The 14,446-nt window shown below is 40.0% G+C and overlaps 1 protein-coding gene across 2 annotated transcripts in view; it reads left to right on the forward strand.

Moving 5' to 3' along the window:
• The first annotated feature begins 2,081 nt into the window (after positions 1-2,081).
• The window catches only part of INTS14 (integrator complex subunit 14), a 38,635-nt gene continuing 26,270 nt past the window's right edge, over positions 2,082-14,446 (forward strand). The window contains exons 1-6 of one of the 2 annotated variants that reach the window (XM_080658969.1): positions 2,082-2,134; positions 6,151-6,434; positions 7,570-7,677; positions 10,791-10,946; positions 12,513-12,631; positions 13,049-13,191. In XM_080658969.1, the coding sequence (XP_080515095.1) occupies positions 6,213-6,434; positions 7,570-7,677; positions 10,791-10,946; positions 12,513-12,631; positions 13,049-13,191 (748 nt within the window). In that variant the 5' untranslated portion in view covers positions 2,082-2,134; positions 6,151-6,212. Of the gene's footprint in view, positions 2,135-3,589; positions 3,737-6,150; positions 6,435-7,569; positions 7,678-10,790; positions 10,947-12,512; positions 12,632-13,048; positions 13,192-14,446 lie in introns of those variants that run through there. The other variant, XM_080658970.1, reaches the window with a different exon arrangement.

Below are 14,446 nucleotides of genomic sequence, written 5' to 3' on the forward strand. Positions count from 1 at the left end.
ACCAAGACACATCATAATTAAAATGCCAAGAGCAAAAGACAAAGAGAGAATATTAAAAGCAGCAAGAGAAAAACAGTTAATTACCTACAAGGGAGCACCCATACGACTGTCAGCTGACTTCTCAACAGAAACTATGCAGGCCAGACGGGAGTGGCAAGAAATTTTCAATGTGATGAATAGCAAGAACCTACAACCAAGATTACTCTACCCAGCAAAGCTATCATTCAGAATTGAAGGGCAGATAAAGAGCTTCACAGATAAGAAAAAGCTGAAGGAGTTCATCACCACCAAACCAGTACTATATGAAATGCTGAAAGGTATTCTTAAAGAAGAGGAAGAAGAAAAAAGTAAAGAGAAAAAATTATGAACAACAAATACATATCTATCAACAAGCCAACCTAAAAATCAAGTGAATTAAAAACCTGAGGAGCAGAATAATCTGGTGAATATAATAGAATCAGGGGCATAGAAAGGGAGTGGGCTGATAATTCTCAGGGGGAAAGGGGTATGGGGGGGTTCATGAAGAGAATGGACAAAAATCATACACCTATGGATGAGGACAGTGGGGGGGAGGTAAGGGCAGAAGGTGGGGTGGGAAAGGGGTGGAGGGGAGCTATGGGGGGAAAAAGGAGAAATAATTGTAATAATCTGAATAAAGATTTATTTAAAAAAAAAAAAAAAAAAAGGGGGGATGATAGATTTTGTAAAGAAGTTGTTTCTTGATTTTCTTTCATGTGTGTGCAAAAATATGCAAATGATGAGGGTCTCTTGAGTGGGGGGAAAAAGAAATGCATTGGCCAGCTAAGGCTTGAAAGACCTTCCAGCCAGGCCAGCGTGGCTCAGTGGCTGGGCATGGCCCTAGGAACCAGGAGGTGACGTTCCATTCCCAGTGGGGGCAAGTGCCTGGGTGGCGGGCTCCATCGCCAACAGGGGGCGTACAGGAGGCAGACGATTGATGATTCTCTCTCATCATGGATGTTGCTCTCTCTCCTCTCTCTGAAATCAATAAAAAACATTTTAAAAATCAAAAAGTAATAAGGCCTTCTCTTTGTGCTGATGTTCCCTGATTTTATATTCACTGAACAACCTTCTGACTTTAATGGGATTCCACTAAGAATTTTAAAGCGAAAGCACTCACGAGTTGCCCTAAGTGACGCAGTCCTCTTGGTAGTGCTCCCTTTTGCTGTCAGATGTAATACTTTGCCCTTGACTTCCCTAGTCTCCCCAAGCCTGTACGCAGAAGAACTAGGTCACCAAGACCTCACCACCCATCAGCAAACCAGAAAACTTAAGCTTCAGGACGAAGATAACAAATCAGTCCTTGGAAATGAGAGGAAACTACAGAACAGCGGCCTGATGGCTGAGTCACCATCACATTATGGGGAGCGAGACAATTCCCTTGCCCACAAGTTCTTGGTCACATCCCTTCCCTTCGGGAAATAATGAGAAATTCTGAACTCTCCCGCTGCTTCCCTGAAAGAAGGGGTGGGGGATAGAGAGCCACCCACGTGCAGGGGAGACCGAGAGGAAAAGTCTCGCCATGTAAATCGGCTCAGGTCAGCTAAGAAAAATACACAGCGTGCTTAGTATGAGCACTGCCCCGGCAGCAATTACAGTTTAAAAAGAGTATGAAGAGGATGCTGTCCCCCGGTTCAGAGAATCTGAGGGAGGGGTCTGAAGAGTGACGGAGAAGAGGCGCAAATGTCAGAGAGGGTTGGGTTGGTGGCACCAACGGAGCCGGGTGAGGAGGAGTCACAAGAGTGAAGGGGTCACAGAGTTTCAGGAACCAGGGGAAGGTGGGCCAGAGGCCAGAGGTAAATGGGGGAAGAGCCCGAGAATGGACAAGGAGGGAGGGAAGGGGCGGACACAGCTCAGCCTCGGCGAAATTGGAGTTCTGTGAGGCGAAGGGTCGTCACGCACGCAGCACCGAGGACAGAGGACCGCGCTGAGGAGAACGCGCCCCCTAGCGGCCTCGGAGCCGGCGCCTCGCCTCGCCGCGCCGCCCCTGAAGCCCCGCCCCCTCCCCGTGCACAGTCCCGCTCCGGGTTCCCTTTGTCGCGCGGCCCTATAGTTCCGGCAGCGGCGCGCGGGCGGAAACTTTATGCGGCCGGACTGCGCCTGCGTTGGGCGCCGGGTGAGTCGGAGAGGCTGGGGGTGCGGGGGTGTCTTCGTTGCTTGTAGGACCTGTAGGAGCAGTGGTCAAGGGTGGGGAACAATGTGGGGCCAGCGCCCGGCTTTCCCGCTATTCCTGCTGTCCCTCCGTGCGGTCTCTGCGGCTCCGGTTCCGGGGCCCTGCCCCCGGCCTCCCCCTTTCTGGGGCTCGGGGTCGCCTACTCCGCACAAACACCAGGATTTCGGACCTCGGCTCAGGCCTTGGCGCCCCCTCTCTCCCTCCCCCGCCCCCCCATGAGACTTCCAGATCTCACTCTCTCGCGCTTTCTCACGCTTTGAGAGCTAAACTGCTGAGAATCAATTCTTTATACATAAGCAGATTGTCACCTTAAGAGAAGAATTATAAATGTGTACTGACGGAGGCCTGGCATTGAGGCCAAATTGGCGGCTAGGGTCTATTATCAGGAGTAGACAGTTCTTGAGAACGAGACCCCTACTTGTCTGGCGCGTTGTATGGAAACGCTGCTTTGGGGACAGGTGTGGGGCTGGGGTGGGAGACTTGCAGGTGAGACTCACCCACGAGAGGAATCCATCAGGCTCTCACGACATTGCCGGACTGGTGGGCAGGGGTTTTCTCTTTTTCAGGCCTAAACTGCTTGAGTGAACCATCCTTAAAAACGCTCAGTTCTTTTACTTCTGTACTACAACCTGAGTTACTAAATTGGCTCCCCACGACTTTGCCATTGTTAAGGAGGTGTGTTTGCTGGTGGACACAGATGCATGGGTCAGGAGAAGGGCATCTCTAGAGGTGTGTGCAGAGAAGGCAAGACGGCCTGTGATGGTCACCCACTCCAGTGTTTAGCAGATTTCATGGGCCAGAAGTGCTTTCTTATACCTGATCTAACTCTGTCCTGTCTCCCATTCTCCTAAGAGGCAAGGGCATTACTCCCTGCGATCCCCAACTTTCAATAACATAAAGGCCTCCATGCATGAATGGGACCGCCAGAGATCTGCATAAACTCTGGAAGTGGGCAGAGACATAGGAGTCGCTGGTGTCTCTGCTTGAATGAGGAAGAGGAAATGTGTTTCTGGTGTCCGAATTCATCAGGTGCTTGGCCAAAGAATTAATGTTATATATGGCAGTTAGGGGTAGTTCCTTAGTCATCAGACATTTGCCAAGTGCTTACCATGTGCCACTGACTGTGATAGACTCTGAGGAGACATTGGGGGGCAAAGTCTGACTCGGTCCCTACCCTTACTGGGTGTATTCTCTGACGTAATGTAGTTGAACCAACATTGTACAGGGCCTCACTTGAACGACACAGCTGAGACCCAGAAAGAAAATTTAAAAAGAATAGTAAAAGTGTGACACACCTAAGCTGATGCGTTTGACAGTAGAAGAAACCTCAAGCTCTCAGAATTGGTAACTTCGACTTTGGACACAGTTTTAAACAAACTTGGTTATCTGGCTCTCCAGCATTGTGGCCAAGAAGCAGCAAATTAGAGGGAGGATGATTATGGAGGATTCCTGAGAAAAAAAAGTGGAATGCAAGCTGATTATAAAGAGGAGGCACCAAAACAGCACAACAGCCTGGATTTCTTGAACACAAGGCAGTGTTTCCATGTATGTTCTATACCAGTGGTTCCCAACGAGGGGCACATGCCCCACAGGGGTGGCAATTTTATTTTTAAGGGGGGCAATTCGAGAATGAGTTATTAACTGAATTTTTTGCATTTCTTATGGTTCTAGGGGCCTCATATATAGTATATAAATATATATTGCACATATTTATGCATTTCAGTTTTCTGTTATATGTTTTGAAAGTTTATTTGCTATTTTTTCATATCACTTATTATTTTTTTAACAATTTCTTAGTGATTTCTTCCTCAGTACTTAAACTGTCTTTTCGTTCTTTTATTTTTCTTTTTCATGGATGCCATGTTCTTTGGAAGCTTGTTTAGACCAAGTTAATGGGCTTTTAGGCTTCCTCCACATAAATAGGAGTTCACTTTTTGAATAATAAAAATTATATGTCACAGGGGGCGCATCATGATTTTAGAGATGCTTAGGTGGGGCATGGCCAAAAAAAAGGTTGGGAACCACTATACTATTCTGTGGGACCTTAACAGTAATTACATAAAGAAAGGTTAAATGGGAAACACAGGGTTAGCAAATTAAATTGGATTCTTTGCTCTAGTACTCAGCTTCTGTAATAAGGCCTGAACTCATTATTCTTGAAAGACCCTTCCAGAACAGTGTTCTGCATCACACACTTGGGGGAATGCTATTATAAGTAAAACATCAGGGTGGCAATTGGTTGGGCAGTTGTTGGTGTTTAGAGTGGTGATGTCAAGTCATCATAAGACGTGAATTATACATCTAACACAATGTTTAAGAGGAATACACAATTTAATTTTTTCTATCAGAATGGTTAAATATTTTAGAATTCTAAAGTCTGGAAATGTACTTTATATCTCTAGTTTAGTCTTTATTGATATTAGATACATGAGGCATTATTGTATTTGAAATGTATCTCAGGCCATTCATTATGTGCTAAAGAGGTTTTTCCTACCTGACTCAGTCCCTGGCCCTCATTTATAACATTGTTTCCATGAACCAATATATTCTGAGTCCATGCCCGCCCCCTTACCCCTTGCAGCCTATTTACACATGGACTTTTAAAATATCACACATTTGCAGTTGGAAATTGTACCAAAACAAGCAGTCTGGCCACTGTTAGGTGTTTTGAAGTAAGTTCCAAAAAAGAAATTAGTGAACATTAAATGTCTAACCTGTTTATGTCTATTCAGAGTCTTCCCTAATTGTATATGTACAATATGATTTTTATGAAGTTGTAATCAGTGTATACATACAATCCTGTGACTTGCTTTTCTCAGTTACTAATACTTTACATAAATGTTTCTGATATCCACATGTGTCATTTATTTATATGATATTTTATTGTGTCATTAGACCAGCCGTGGGCAAACTACGGCCCACGGGCCGGATCCGGCTGTTCTATCCGGTTCTCTTGCTCTCCCCTCCGCTCCTTTACTTTGAATTTATATTAGTTCACACAAACACTCCATCCATGCTTTTGTTCCGGCCCTCCTGTCCAGTTTAAGAACCCACTGTGGCCCTCGAGTCAAAAAGTTTGCCCACCCCTGCATTAGACTATAGTTTGCTTAATAATAGAGTAACAGCAAGCTGTGTTCCCAAGAGCAGGTCTGTGTATCTGTGAACTTTTTTCTTTATTTTTGAGACCAGAAATGTTTTCTTTGTGCTAATTCTCAATCCATAATTCTAAAGAACTCTTTGTTTTCTCCATTTCTTCTACATTTTGACTCATACAGTTTCATGAGATAATGCCAGCTGTCATACATACTCTTTAACTTTGTTCTTTTCCTTCCCATTTAAAGCCCTGTTGCCTGTTTACATTCAGTGAATACTGCTGAGGCTAATAGTCTTGCTTTTGTCATGCTTAATGATTTCCAGCTTTGTCTATTTTGGATTATGGTTTTACTGGCTCTTTCATTTTTATATTTTGCATTCATTTTAATTAAAAGATGGGGGGGGTGACACCAAGTAACAAGATAATTAAACATTTGCACTGTACTGTTATATCAATTAAGATAGTGATGGTGCCCAAAAAGACTGGTTGGTTGTCAAAAAGAGCCACAATATGACAAATAGAAATGTTCTTTAATAAATTAAGTGTTGGAGAGGGGATGTAGGAGTGTTTGTTATATTAAGTTTTATAAAATTTGGAACTGTCAAAGTCCAGGACTACCTGAACTTAATGTGTTTGTGTGTGTTTTTAATAGAAATACTTAAGGCCATTCTTGATTTATAGCCATTTAGTGGGTGATTGCTTGCTTGCTTCCCTCCCACTGAATTCTCTAGATTTGCCCTCACCTCAACTTAAATGGAATTCGCCTTCACTCATTTCTGGAAAGTTTGGTTAAAAATTATGGTGGGGGGGGAAAAGACTTTGTGCTCTCCATGACATATAACCTAACCATATTTATTTTCTACAGCATTTTTCTATTTATAGCTGTCTATCTGCATTCTGATTGGGAACATTGGGCTCATTTTCATCATGCCAACAGTGGTGGTAATGGACGTATCCCTTTCCATGACCCGACCTGTGTCTGTTGAGGGGTCTGAGGAATATCAGCGCAAGCACCTAGCAGCCCACGGGTTGACAATGCTGTTTGAGCACATGGCCACGAATTACAAGCTTGAGTTTACAGCCCTGGTGGTTTTTTCATCACTCTGGGAGCTGATGGTTCCCTTCACAAGAGATTATAACACCCTACAGGTATGAAAAGGAATGAGTTATTGTATGTACAAGGTCCAAATTGATAGGGAGCAAAAAGTGTAATCATATTGTACTGAATATTTAGAACTTGGAATTATTGAATGATAAGTCTATGGGTATAATATCTAAGTATAGCTATAAAACAAGGATTCACAACCAGTAGGTTTTATGTCTTTGGTAGGGTTATGAGTTAGAGCTGGGAGTTGTTGCCTTATTTTCTTCTCTTAGTTTCCTGGAATTCTCAGGATGTAGTGGCCCATTCCCTAAGGTTCATTAATATTTCCAACAAAGCCTAGCACAGTGCCTTACCCATAGTGAACAGCCAATAAGTGTTTGTGAAATTAAATTGAATAGTTTAATAATTGCTAAGCAGTTTAGAAATCCAGGATCAGTGTAGTTTGATTTTTAAAGTGTAAATAATAAAATTTTGTTAAATCGTTCTTTTTTATCTAACTTTTTCTAAGTGACTCCAAAGCTTTCTAGGCATGAGACCTGGGAAAGTTACCTAATTATTCTGTACCTTAGTTTCCTCGTTTTAAAAAATAGGTTAAGCCCTGGCCAGTGTAGGTCAGTTTGTTGGGAGTCACCCCATGCACTAGGAAGTTGCCAGTTAGATTCCTGGTCAAGGGCACATGCCCAGGTTATGGACTTAATCCACGGTGGGGGGCATGCAGGAGGCAGCCTATCGATGTTGCTCTCTCGCATTGATGTTTCTCTCTCCCTCTCGCTCTAAAAATAAATAATTATTCTTTTTTAAAAAATGGGTAGGGTGTTGTAATGAGTAAATGCATGTAAAGTGCCTAGAATGGTATTTAGGATATAGTTAGTTCTCAATAAATGTTGGCATTTTTGTAATGTATTTAAAAGTGCTTCATTTTAATTATTTCCTTCAAGGTCCACTTAGAAAGAGATGAACTTGGTCGGCTGTTCACTCTCACCTGATAAAGAGGACAGAATGAAGGGAACCTCTTTTCATTATCCTTTATAGTTGAGGAAGTCTGTTTACTGTTTTTAAGAACCTATGCTTTGGGACTCTTAGAAACAATGTCCCCTATGTAACATGCATGCTTTTAACAGTTTATGTTGTTTTCTGATAACAAATTAAAATGAGCAGTTTTATCTTTTATTCAATTAGGAAGCATTAAGTAATATGGATGATTACGATAAAACCTGCTTAGAGTCTGCATTAGTTGGTGTTTGCAACATTGTTCAGCAAGAATGGGGTGGTGCAATTCCTTGCCAGGTAATTACCAATTCTTTTTCATTGCTCTAAGTTAAAAACGTTAGCCACTGAGGTGCTTTGATTTTCTTTAAGCTCTAACACAGCATGCAATGTAATTTCTACAAACTATGTTATATGCTAGTGGTGTCTTTTTAAAAGAAGGCACTAATCAACACTAATATGCTCAGAAAGCAGCACAATTGTGCCTTAAGGAAAGCATCCTCCTAGTAAATTGACTTCTTGAGAACTAGTATTATTTGTGTAAAATACAAAGGGCCCACAGTGGAATTTTAGAACACTCTAGAAGGGGTAATTTTAATTTTTTGAGTGATAGAATTTTAAACATCAGTACAATGTCATCTATCTTCGTTATCTCAATGTAGCATTTAACTCAGCCAACTTTTAACCATCTTAACTATCTGTTATCTAAAAAGTGAGGAGTATGAATGTCAGAAAGTCAGTTGCCCTTAAGAGTCTATAGTAGGTCCATATTAGCATCAAATCAGAGCAGAATAGTAGCTGAAAAAGCAAATTGGAAGTTTGCTATACACAGGTGCTTTAAGAAGTGGTAGCATATTTTAAGGTGAAAAAAAGGTGCTAAGAGGAAAACCATAATACTGTAGTCTACAACAGAAGTCAGCAAACTTTTCCTGTATTAGGCTTTGCAGGTGTCCGTGGCAGCTCCTCAACTTCGCTGTCATAACATGAAAGCAGCCATAGGTAATAAGTAAATAAACGGGCATGCTGTGTTCCAGTAAAACTTTACAAAAACAGGTAGTGGGCCATAGTGTATGATTTGTATTTTAGGTCAAACACAGGATTCCTCAGTAGTGTCAGTGGCATCACTGGTATTTATGCCTGTGGGTAAGGGAAAGGTAGGGGTTGACTTATTCTTCCTAAATGAAGGACAAAGAAATATGGGAAATGATGGAACTGGTCTTTATCTTGATTGAAGAAGTGGTTACATCACTAAAAGCATTTTTCAGAACTGTATACTAAAAAGGGTGAATTTTATTACATGTAAATTATATCTCAATATACCCAACTTTTTGAAAATTGGGGGGTTTTTTTGCTGTAAAACCACCCTGTTTTATAGAGTATGAACTAATGGGTTAATGAAGACCCTGAGCTACTACTAAAAGGTTAAATCAAATCACTTTAATGGACCCTTGCTAAAAAAAAGCTAGTAAATGTCTTTTAATTAATTTCTTTTCAGAGATAAAAATGTTTGGCACCTTACTTCATAAACATTATTTATTTGGTAAATCCATGCATACAGAATATCTAATTTCCTAACAATATTCTAAATAAATGAAGTTTTATTGTCAGTATCTTCTGAACTGGAAGCTAGCAAGTAGCACAATTTCATTTGCTATTTCTTCAGTAGTTTTATTTTTTAATTAAATGTATTTGGGTGACATTCGTTAATAAAATTATATAGGTTTCAAGTATACAATTCTATGATACCTCCTCTGTATATTGTGTGCCCTTCCACACAAAGTCAAGTCTCCTCGTATGATAGTCTTCAGTAGTTTTAGAGAAGAAACTCAGAGAATTTGTGAACCAGAAAGACTTCTGCCTTTTAATGTTTTTTCTTCCTTTGCAAAAAGGAAGAATCTGAATGAGAGAGGTATTGTACCCTGAGGGCAAGGGCTGGGCCTGAATCCACTTTAACTCACTTGGGGTGAACAATTCAAAACACTGGACTAGAGGTGGAAGTTATTAGTGATTATTTTTATAATCAATTACTGTCAAATATTTATTTTAATGTTGAATTTTTTTAACCAACCTTTGAGATAGCTGGGCTGTGTCTTTATTATTTGAGTAAAATCTGTCTCATTTTGACATTCCATGAAATATTTCATTATCATACAGTATCTGAAGAAACTAGTGGCAGAAGTAAATCATTAAATAGCAATTATTGGTACCTAGAAGAGGAAATTACTTTGTAGTCAATTGACTATCTTCCCAAAAGATGACATTGCTTGAAGGGTCCTCTATGAAGTAAGCATTCTTGGGTTTTAGAAGAGCTAAGATAATTCTTCTCTGAAATGCTTGGAAAAGTCTGCCCCCCACAGGATTGCTTTGAAGCAATGAAGAAAAGAAAAATGATTTGTAATTGTGGTCTCTTGTTAGGATATTTTGAAGGGTTCTCCAAATTACAAGTTGATTAAATGTATTTTAAAGGTCTTGTACACATGTGGTTAAATGGTTTTTAATAGCCCGGCCAGTGTGGTTCGGTGGTTGAGTGTTGACCTATGAATCAGGAGGTCACATTTCAATTCCCGGTCAGGGCACATGTCCAGGTTACAGGCTTCATCCCCAGTAGGGGTCCTGCAGGAGGCAGCCAATCACTGATTCTTTCTCATCATTGATGTTTCTATCTCTCTCTCCCGCTTCCTTCCTCTCTGAAATCAATAAAAATATGTTTAAGTGGTTTTAATAAATATATTTTCAAAGCAGTTGTTATTCTAGTTGACCAAGGGTAGAGTTTGTCATCTTTAAAAATAAAGTGTCAAGGTTCAGACTTCTGTGCTGCTCATCTCTAGGGAAACATAAAATAAGCTTCATGCCATTTTTCACATTGATGCCTTAGGTGCCACCTCCTTATCTAAGAGATAGGATTCTAGTTTTAGTACAATTGACTAAGAGCTAGTTATGAGTGTTTTTGTCCTTTTTAAAGTTTTCATATGTAGGTGCTTTTTTAAAGGTTTAATTAGATAAAATACAGTAAATTGCATAGATCTTAGTGCACAGTTCACTAAGTGTTGACACATGCATATACCTATGTAACCACTACTCCAGTAAAAAACATAGAACATTTCCATTTCCCCCCAAAGTTTTCTTATGCCTCTTTCTAGTCAGTATCCCCCCATGCCCACAAACCCCTGTTTGGTTTTTCCTAGCTTTGTTTTACCTGTTCTAGAACTTATATAAATAGACTTATACAATGTATCTGTCATCTTTCACTTGACAGAATGTTTTTGAAATTTATTCACATAATTGCTTATATCTTTGCAGAGGTGGATTTTTCAGTATATATGCAATTAGGGAGAAATGAAATTGCTAAATGAGGCTGCTTTAAATGAGTATGTTGTTTTATATATAAACCTTCTCTCACTTTTTGCAAACAGGTTGTTCTGGTGACAGATGGCTGTCTTGGCATTGGTAGAGGGTCACTGCGGCATTCCCTAGCTACACACAATCAACGAAGTGAGAGCAACAGGTTCCCACTACCTTTCCCCTTCCCATCTAAGTTATACATCATGTGTATGGCAAATTTGGAGGAGGTAATGCTTTTTACTAAGTTCTTTCCAGTTTGATTAGATATGTTTTAGGACTCAGTTTATTTTTTAGTATGTATATCCCCTTAGTATTATATTGCAGATACTGTAACATTGAACTCCATTGGTTTCAGCTGAGGCTCGTCAGTTATCTTTGAAAAGACCCTAGAGCTCAAATGTTCTTTGAAAGTTAAAAGCACTGCCCCATTTTAGGAAATATAGCTAGAGTTGTTATCCATCCTACTGCCCATCAAGATCCTTCAGATTCTGAAATATTCTTTTAAATGTTGGATATTTCCATTGTTTAGGAATTCTTAAGTCCATGCCGCCAGAAATATTGACAGAAGTGTGCTTTGATTTTTTTTGGTAAAGTAACATTACTCTGATGTATGTTTTATTAAACTCTATTTCCTGGTTATACTATTTTCATCAGGAAAGCTATTTTCATCTCAGTTTTTTATCTGTAAAATGTAGATGATAATGGTACTTACCAAAGAGTTAGAAATACTTTGGAGGAAAGATACTATGTCAATACCAACCGTGGTCATCTCTGAGAATCTTTGCAAAACTACATCTTAATGAAATAGCTCTACTGGTATCATTTTTATATGACATTTCCTCTTTGGTAACTTCGAATCAAAATTGTTATAGCTGTTTTCCTGTTCACATTGTTAAATGGTTGCCAGACAGTGTCTGGTCACCTCCCCCCCACACCGCAAGTCTGGCCTAGGGCCTGCTGGTAAAGTGCAGGTTCTTGACTTTGAATAGGAAAGATTTCACAATGCGAGTCCAGGTGTTTTTGAGAGTGTGTTTATTAAAGCTGAGGACAGTGAAACAGAGGGAGGGCTTAAGGTAGGAAAAGCAATAGGAGAGGAAAAGTTAGAGAAAAGGGGTCCTTGGAGACAGGTTCAGGGGGTTAGCCTGGGTCTAGCTGCCACTGTCCACTGCTCTCCTGGTTGCAAGTATCATGGGGTCCCTTAGAGTTTAGGAGAAAAACAGCAAAGATACAAGGCCACAGCATGCTCTTGTGAGAGCACACTCTTATTCCTTTTTATTGAGGCTTTTATTCTCTCTAGCCTCCAGGAATCCTAGGAAAAGTCTCAGGGGAAGGTCTTAACAGAATATTCATTAGCTTTTCAGGTGTGTCCTTCAATTAGTTGATTCATCAAAATGAGCATAAAGAGGAGTCAGGGGTTATTTTCTGGTTAGTTTCATTTTTAAAAAATGTCATCAAGAACGTCATTGAAGAGGAACCTGACCAAGGCCATTCTGTCCCAGGACAGTCTGGAATATGTAAACTATTTGCTCCTTAGTGTCATTGGTAAGGGAAGATAAAACTTTGTGATTCATTACCTAGCTGTAAGTTGCTCAGATTTTTTGGCCTTGCTTAATTATATTGTCTCGGTTTTCCATATTCTACTTGCCAAGGAATTTTAGTATCTTACTCTTCTGCCTCAAAATCATCTCCATTATATTTATTGCCTGTGTTACTGTGATGGGTATGACCTTGTGTGCTGTTAATAATCTGGCATTTTGTGCTACTTTAAACAACTCAACTGTTTTTCTTTGTAGCTTCAGAGCACTGACTCCTTGGATTGCCTTGAACGTCTCATAGATTTAAATAATGGCGAAGGGCAGATTTTTACTATCGATGGCCCCCTATGCTTGAAAAATGTTCAGTCTATGTTTGGGTGAGTATGTACTTAGCTTTTTTTTGCCTTCTTACAATCCATTATAATTTGATATTCAGCAATAATATGTATTTTACTACTTCTAATTGTGTCATTTCATTTCCCCCAAGTTACACATTTTTCAGATAAAATGCTTGGTAGAAGTGATTTTTAAAAGTTTATTCCCTTTTGAATTAAACATGACTAAATCTATATTGACCTCCTTACAATGACTCAACAATTTCAAAGATTAACTTGCCTTAGGACTTTTCAGAATTGAAATTGCTTCACCAAAAATGTCAGATTTTGTTCTGTTTCAAAATGGTCACATCGTTTTGGAGTCAACTCAAAGTAATTTTTAGCATCTTGAAAAAATAACTTGAAAAAATTATATGTATCATCTTACTCTTCCTATAATAATTAATCATCATATTCTAGAAAACTGATAGACCTGGCATACACGCCTTTCCATGCTATTCTCAAGTGTGGCCACCTAACGGCAGATGTGCAAGTCTTCCCCCGGCCAGAACCTTTTGTTGTAGATGAGGAAATCGATCCTATCCCTAAAGTCATTAACACAGGTAACTCTTTTTAAAACGTCCTTCTTAGTTCTTCTATTATCCTGACTTTTTCCTAACTTTTGACTTTTACTCCCCTCTATCCAAGATAGTTGAAAAGAAATGTAAATTCTGATACGAGGATGCTGTCATCATCAGTTATACACTTTGGATGGGAGGATGCATTGCCTAAGGGGTAGCATATTAGTAGTCCTTTGTGGTGATGGTGAGGTCATGAATTAATCTCCAATCCTAGATAATAACCCCTAATTCTAGAGTTGGAAATCATGGCCAGATTCACTAGCATTGAAATCCTTGAGGTATTTCTTAATAGATACTAAGGTTATTTAGCAGCATAATTGAGGTCAGATATGAAGGGCCAGCTTCTAGACTTGGCTGAGTGACTCTTCCTGCGTGACTCAGGACAAGTCACTTCCTCCAGTTCTTACTGGCTGGGTGAGTGGAATCTGTAGGTGATGGTTTCTAAAATCTCAGCTCTGTGCCTCTCTAGCCCTGCTGCTTATATTATGACTGAAAGAAGTGAAGTGCCACTGCTTTTACCAGGTGTACCGGTTAATAATGCGGATTTTTTTCAATAGATGGAGTTACACATATGTTGATAATATGCGATTTGATATGTATGCTATTTTGTTGTATTGACAGCAAGCTCCAAAACTTCATATGTCAAGTTTTCTGAAGGTGTTAACATCATAGATATTTTTACGCTTAAAAATGTCGAATTTCGTGCCAAAAAAAGAGCATTTGCGGGAAGTTTTAATTCATTATTTTGAAGAAAAGTGCTGCTGAAAGTTATTGTATCTTGTATGTTGTATTGTATCTTGCATATTGTATGTTGCCAGTGCTGGGCTTAGCTAAGATTGGCAAAGCGAAGAGTCAAAAGTAACAAGGAACAGTGGAGAGGAGAGTTGTCTCCTGTTGGAGGGTGAACTCCTTGAGCTGTGGGTACACATTAAACCATCCCTCTGTCAGTCACCATTGCACCCCCAGTGCCAAGCATAGTGTCAGATGCTTAGTAGATGTTGACTAGGTAACCATTCAATCAACAGATGTCTAAAATTTAAAATTAAGTGCACAGTAAATGTTCATTTCATTCTTGGCTGTGCAGGTGGTGTTTTTTTGTTAATCCTCACCCGAGGATATTTTTCCATTGATCTTTTAGAGAGAGTGGAAGAGAGAGGGAAAGACAGAGAGAAACATCAATGTGAGAGAAACACATCAATTGGTTGCCTCCTGCACACCAGGGCCTGCACACCCTGAC

Source organism: Plecotus auritus, assembly GCF_963455305.1.
Source record: "Plecotus auritus genome assembly, chromosome: 1".
Taxonomy (NCBI): Eukaryota; Metazoa; Chordata; class Mammalia; order Chiroptera; family Vespertilionidae; genus Plecotus; species Plecotus auritus.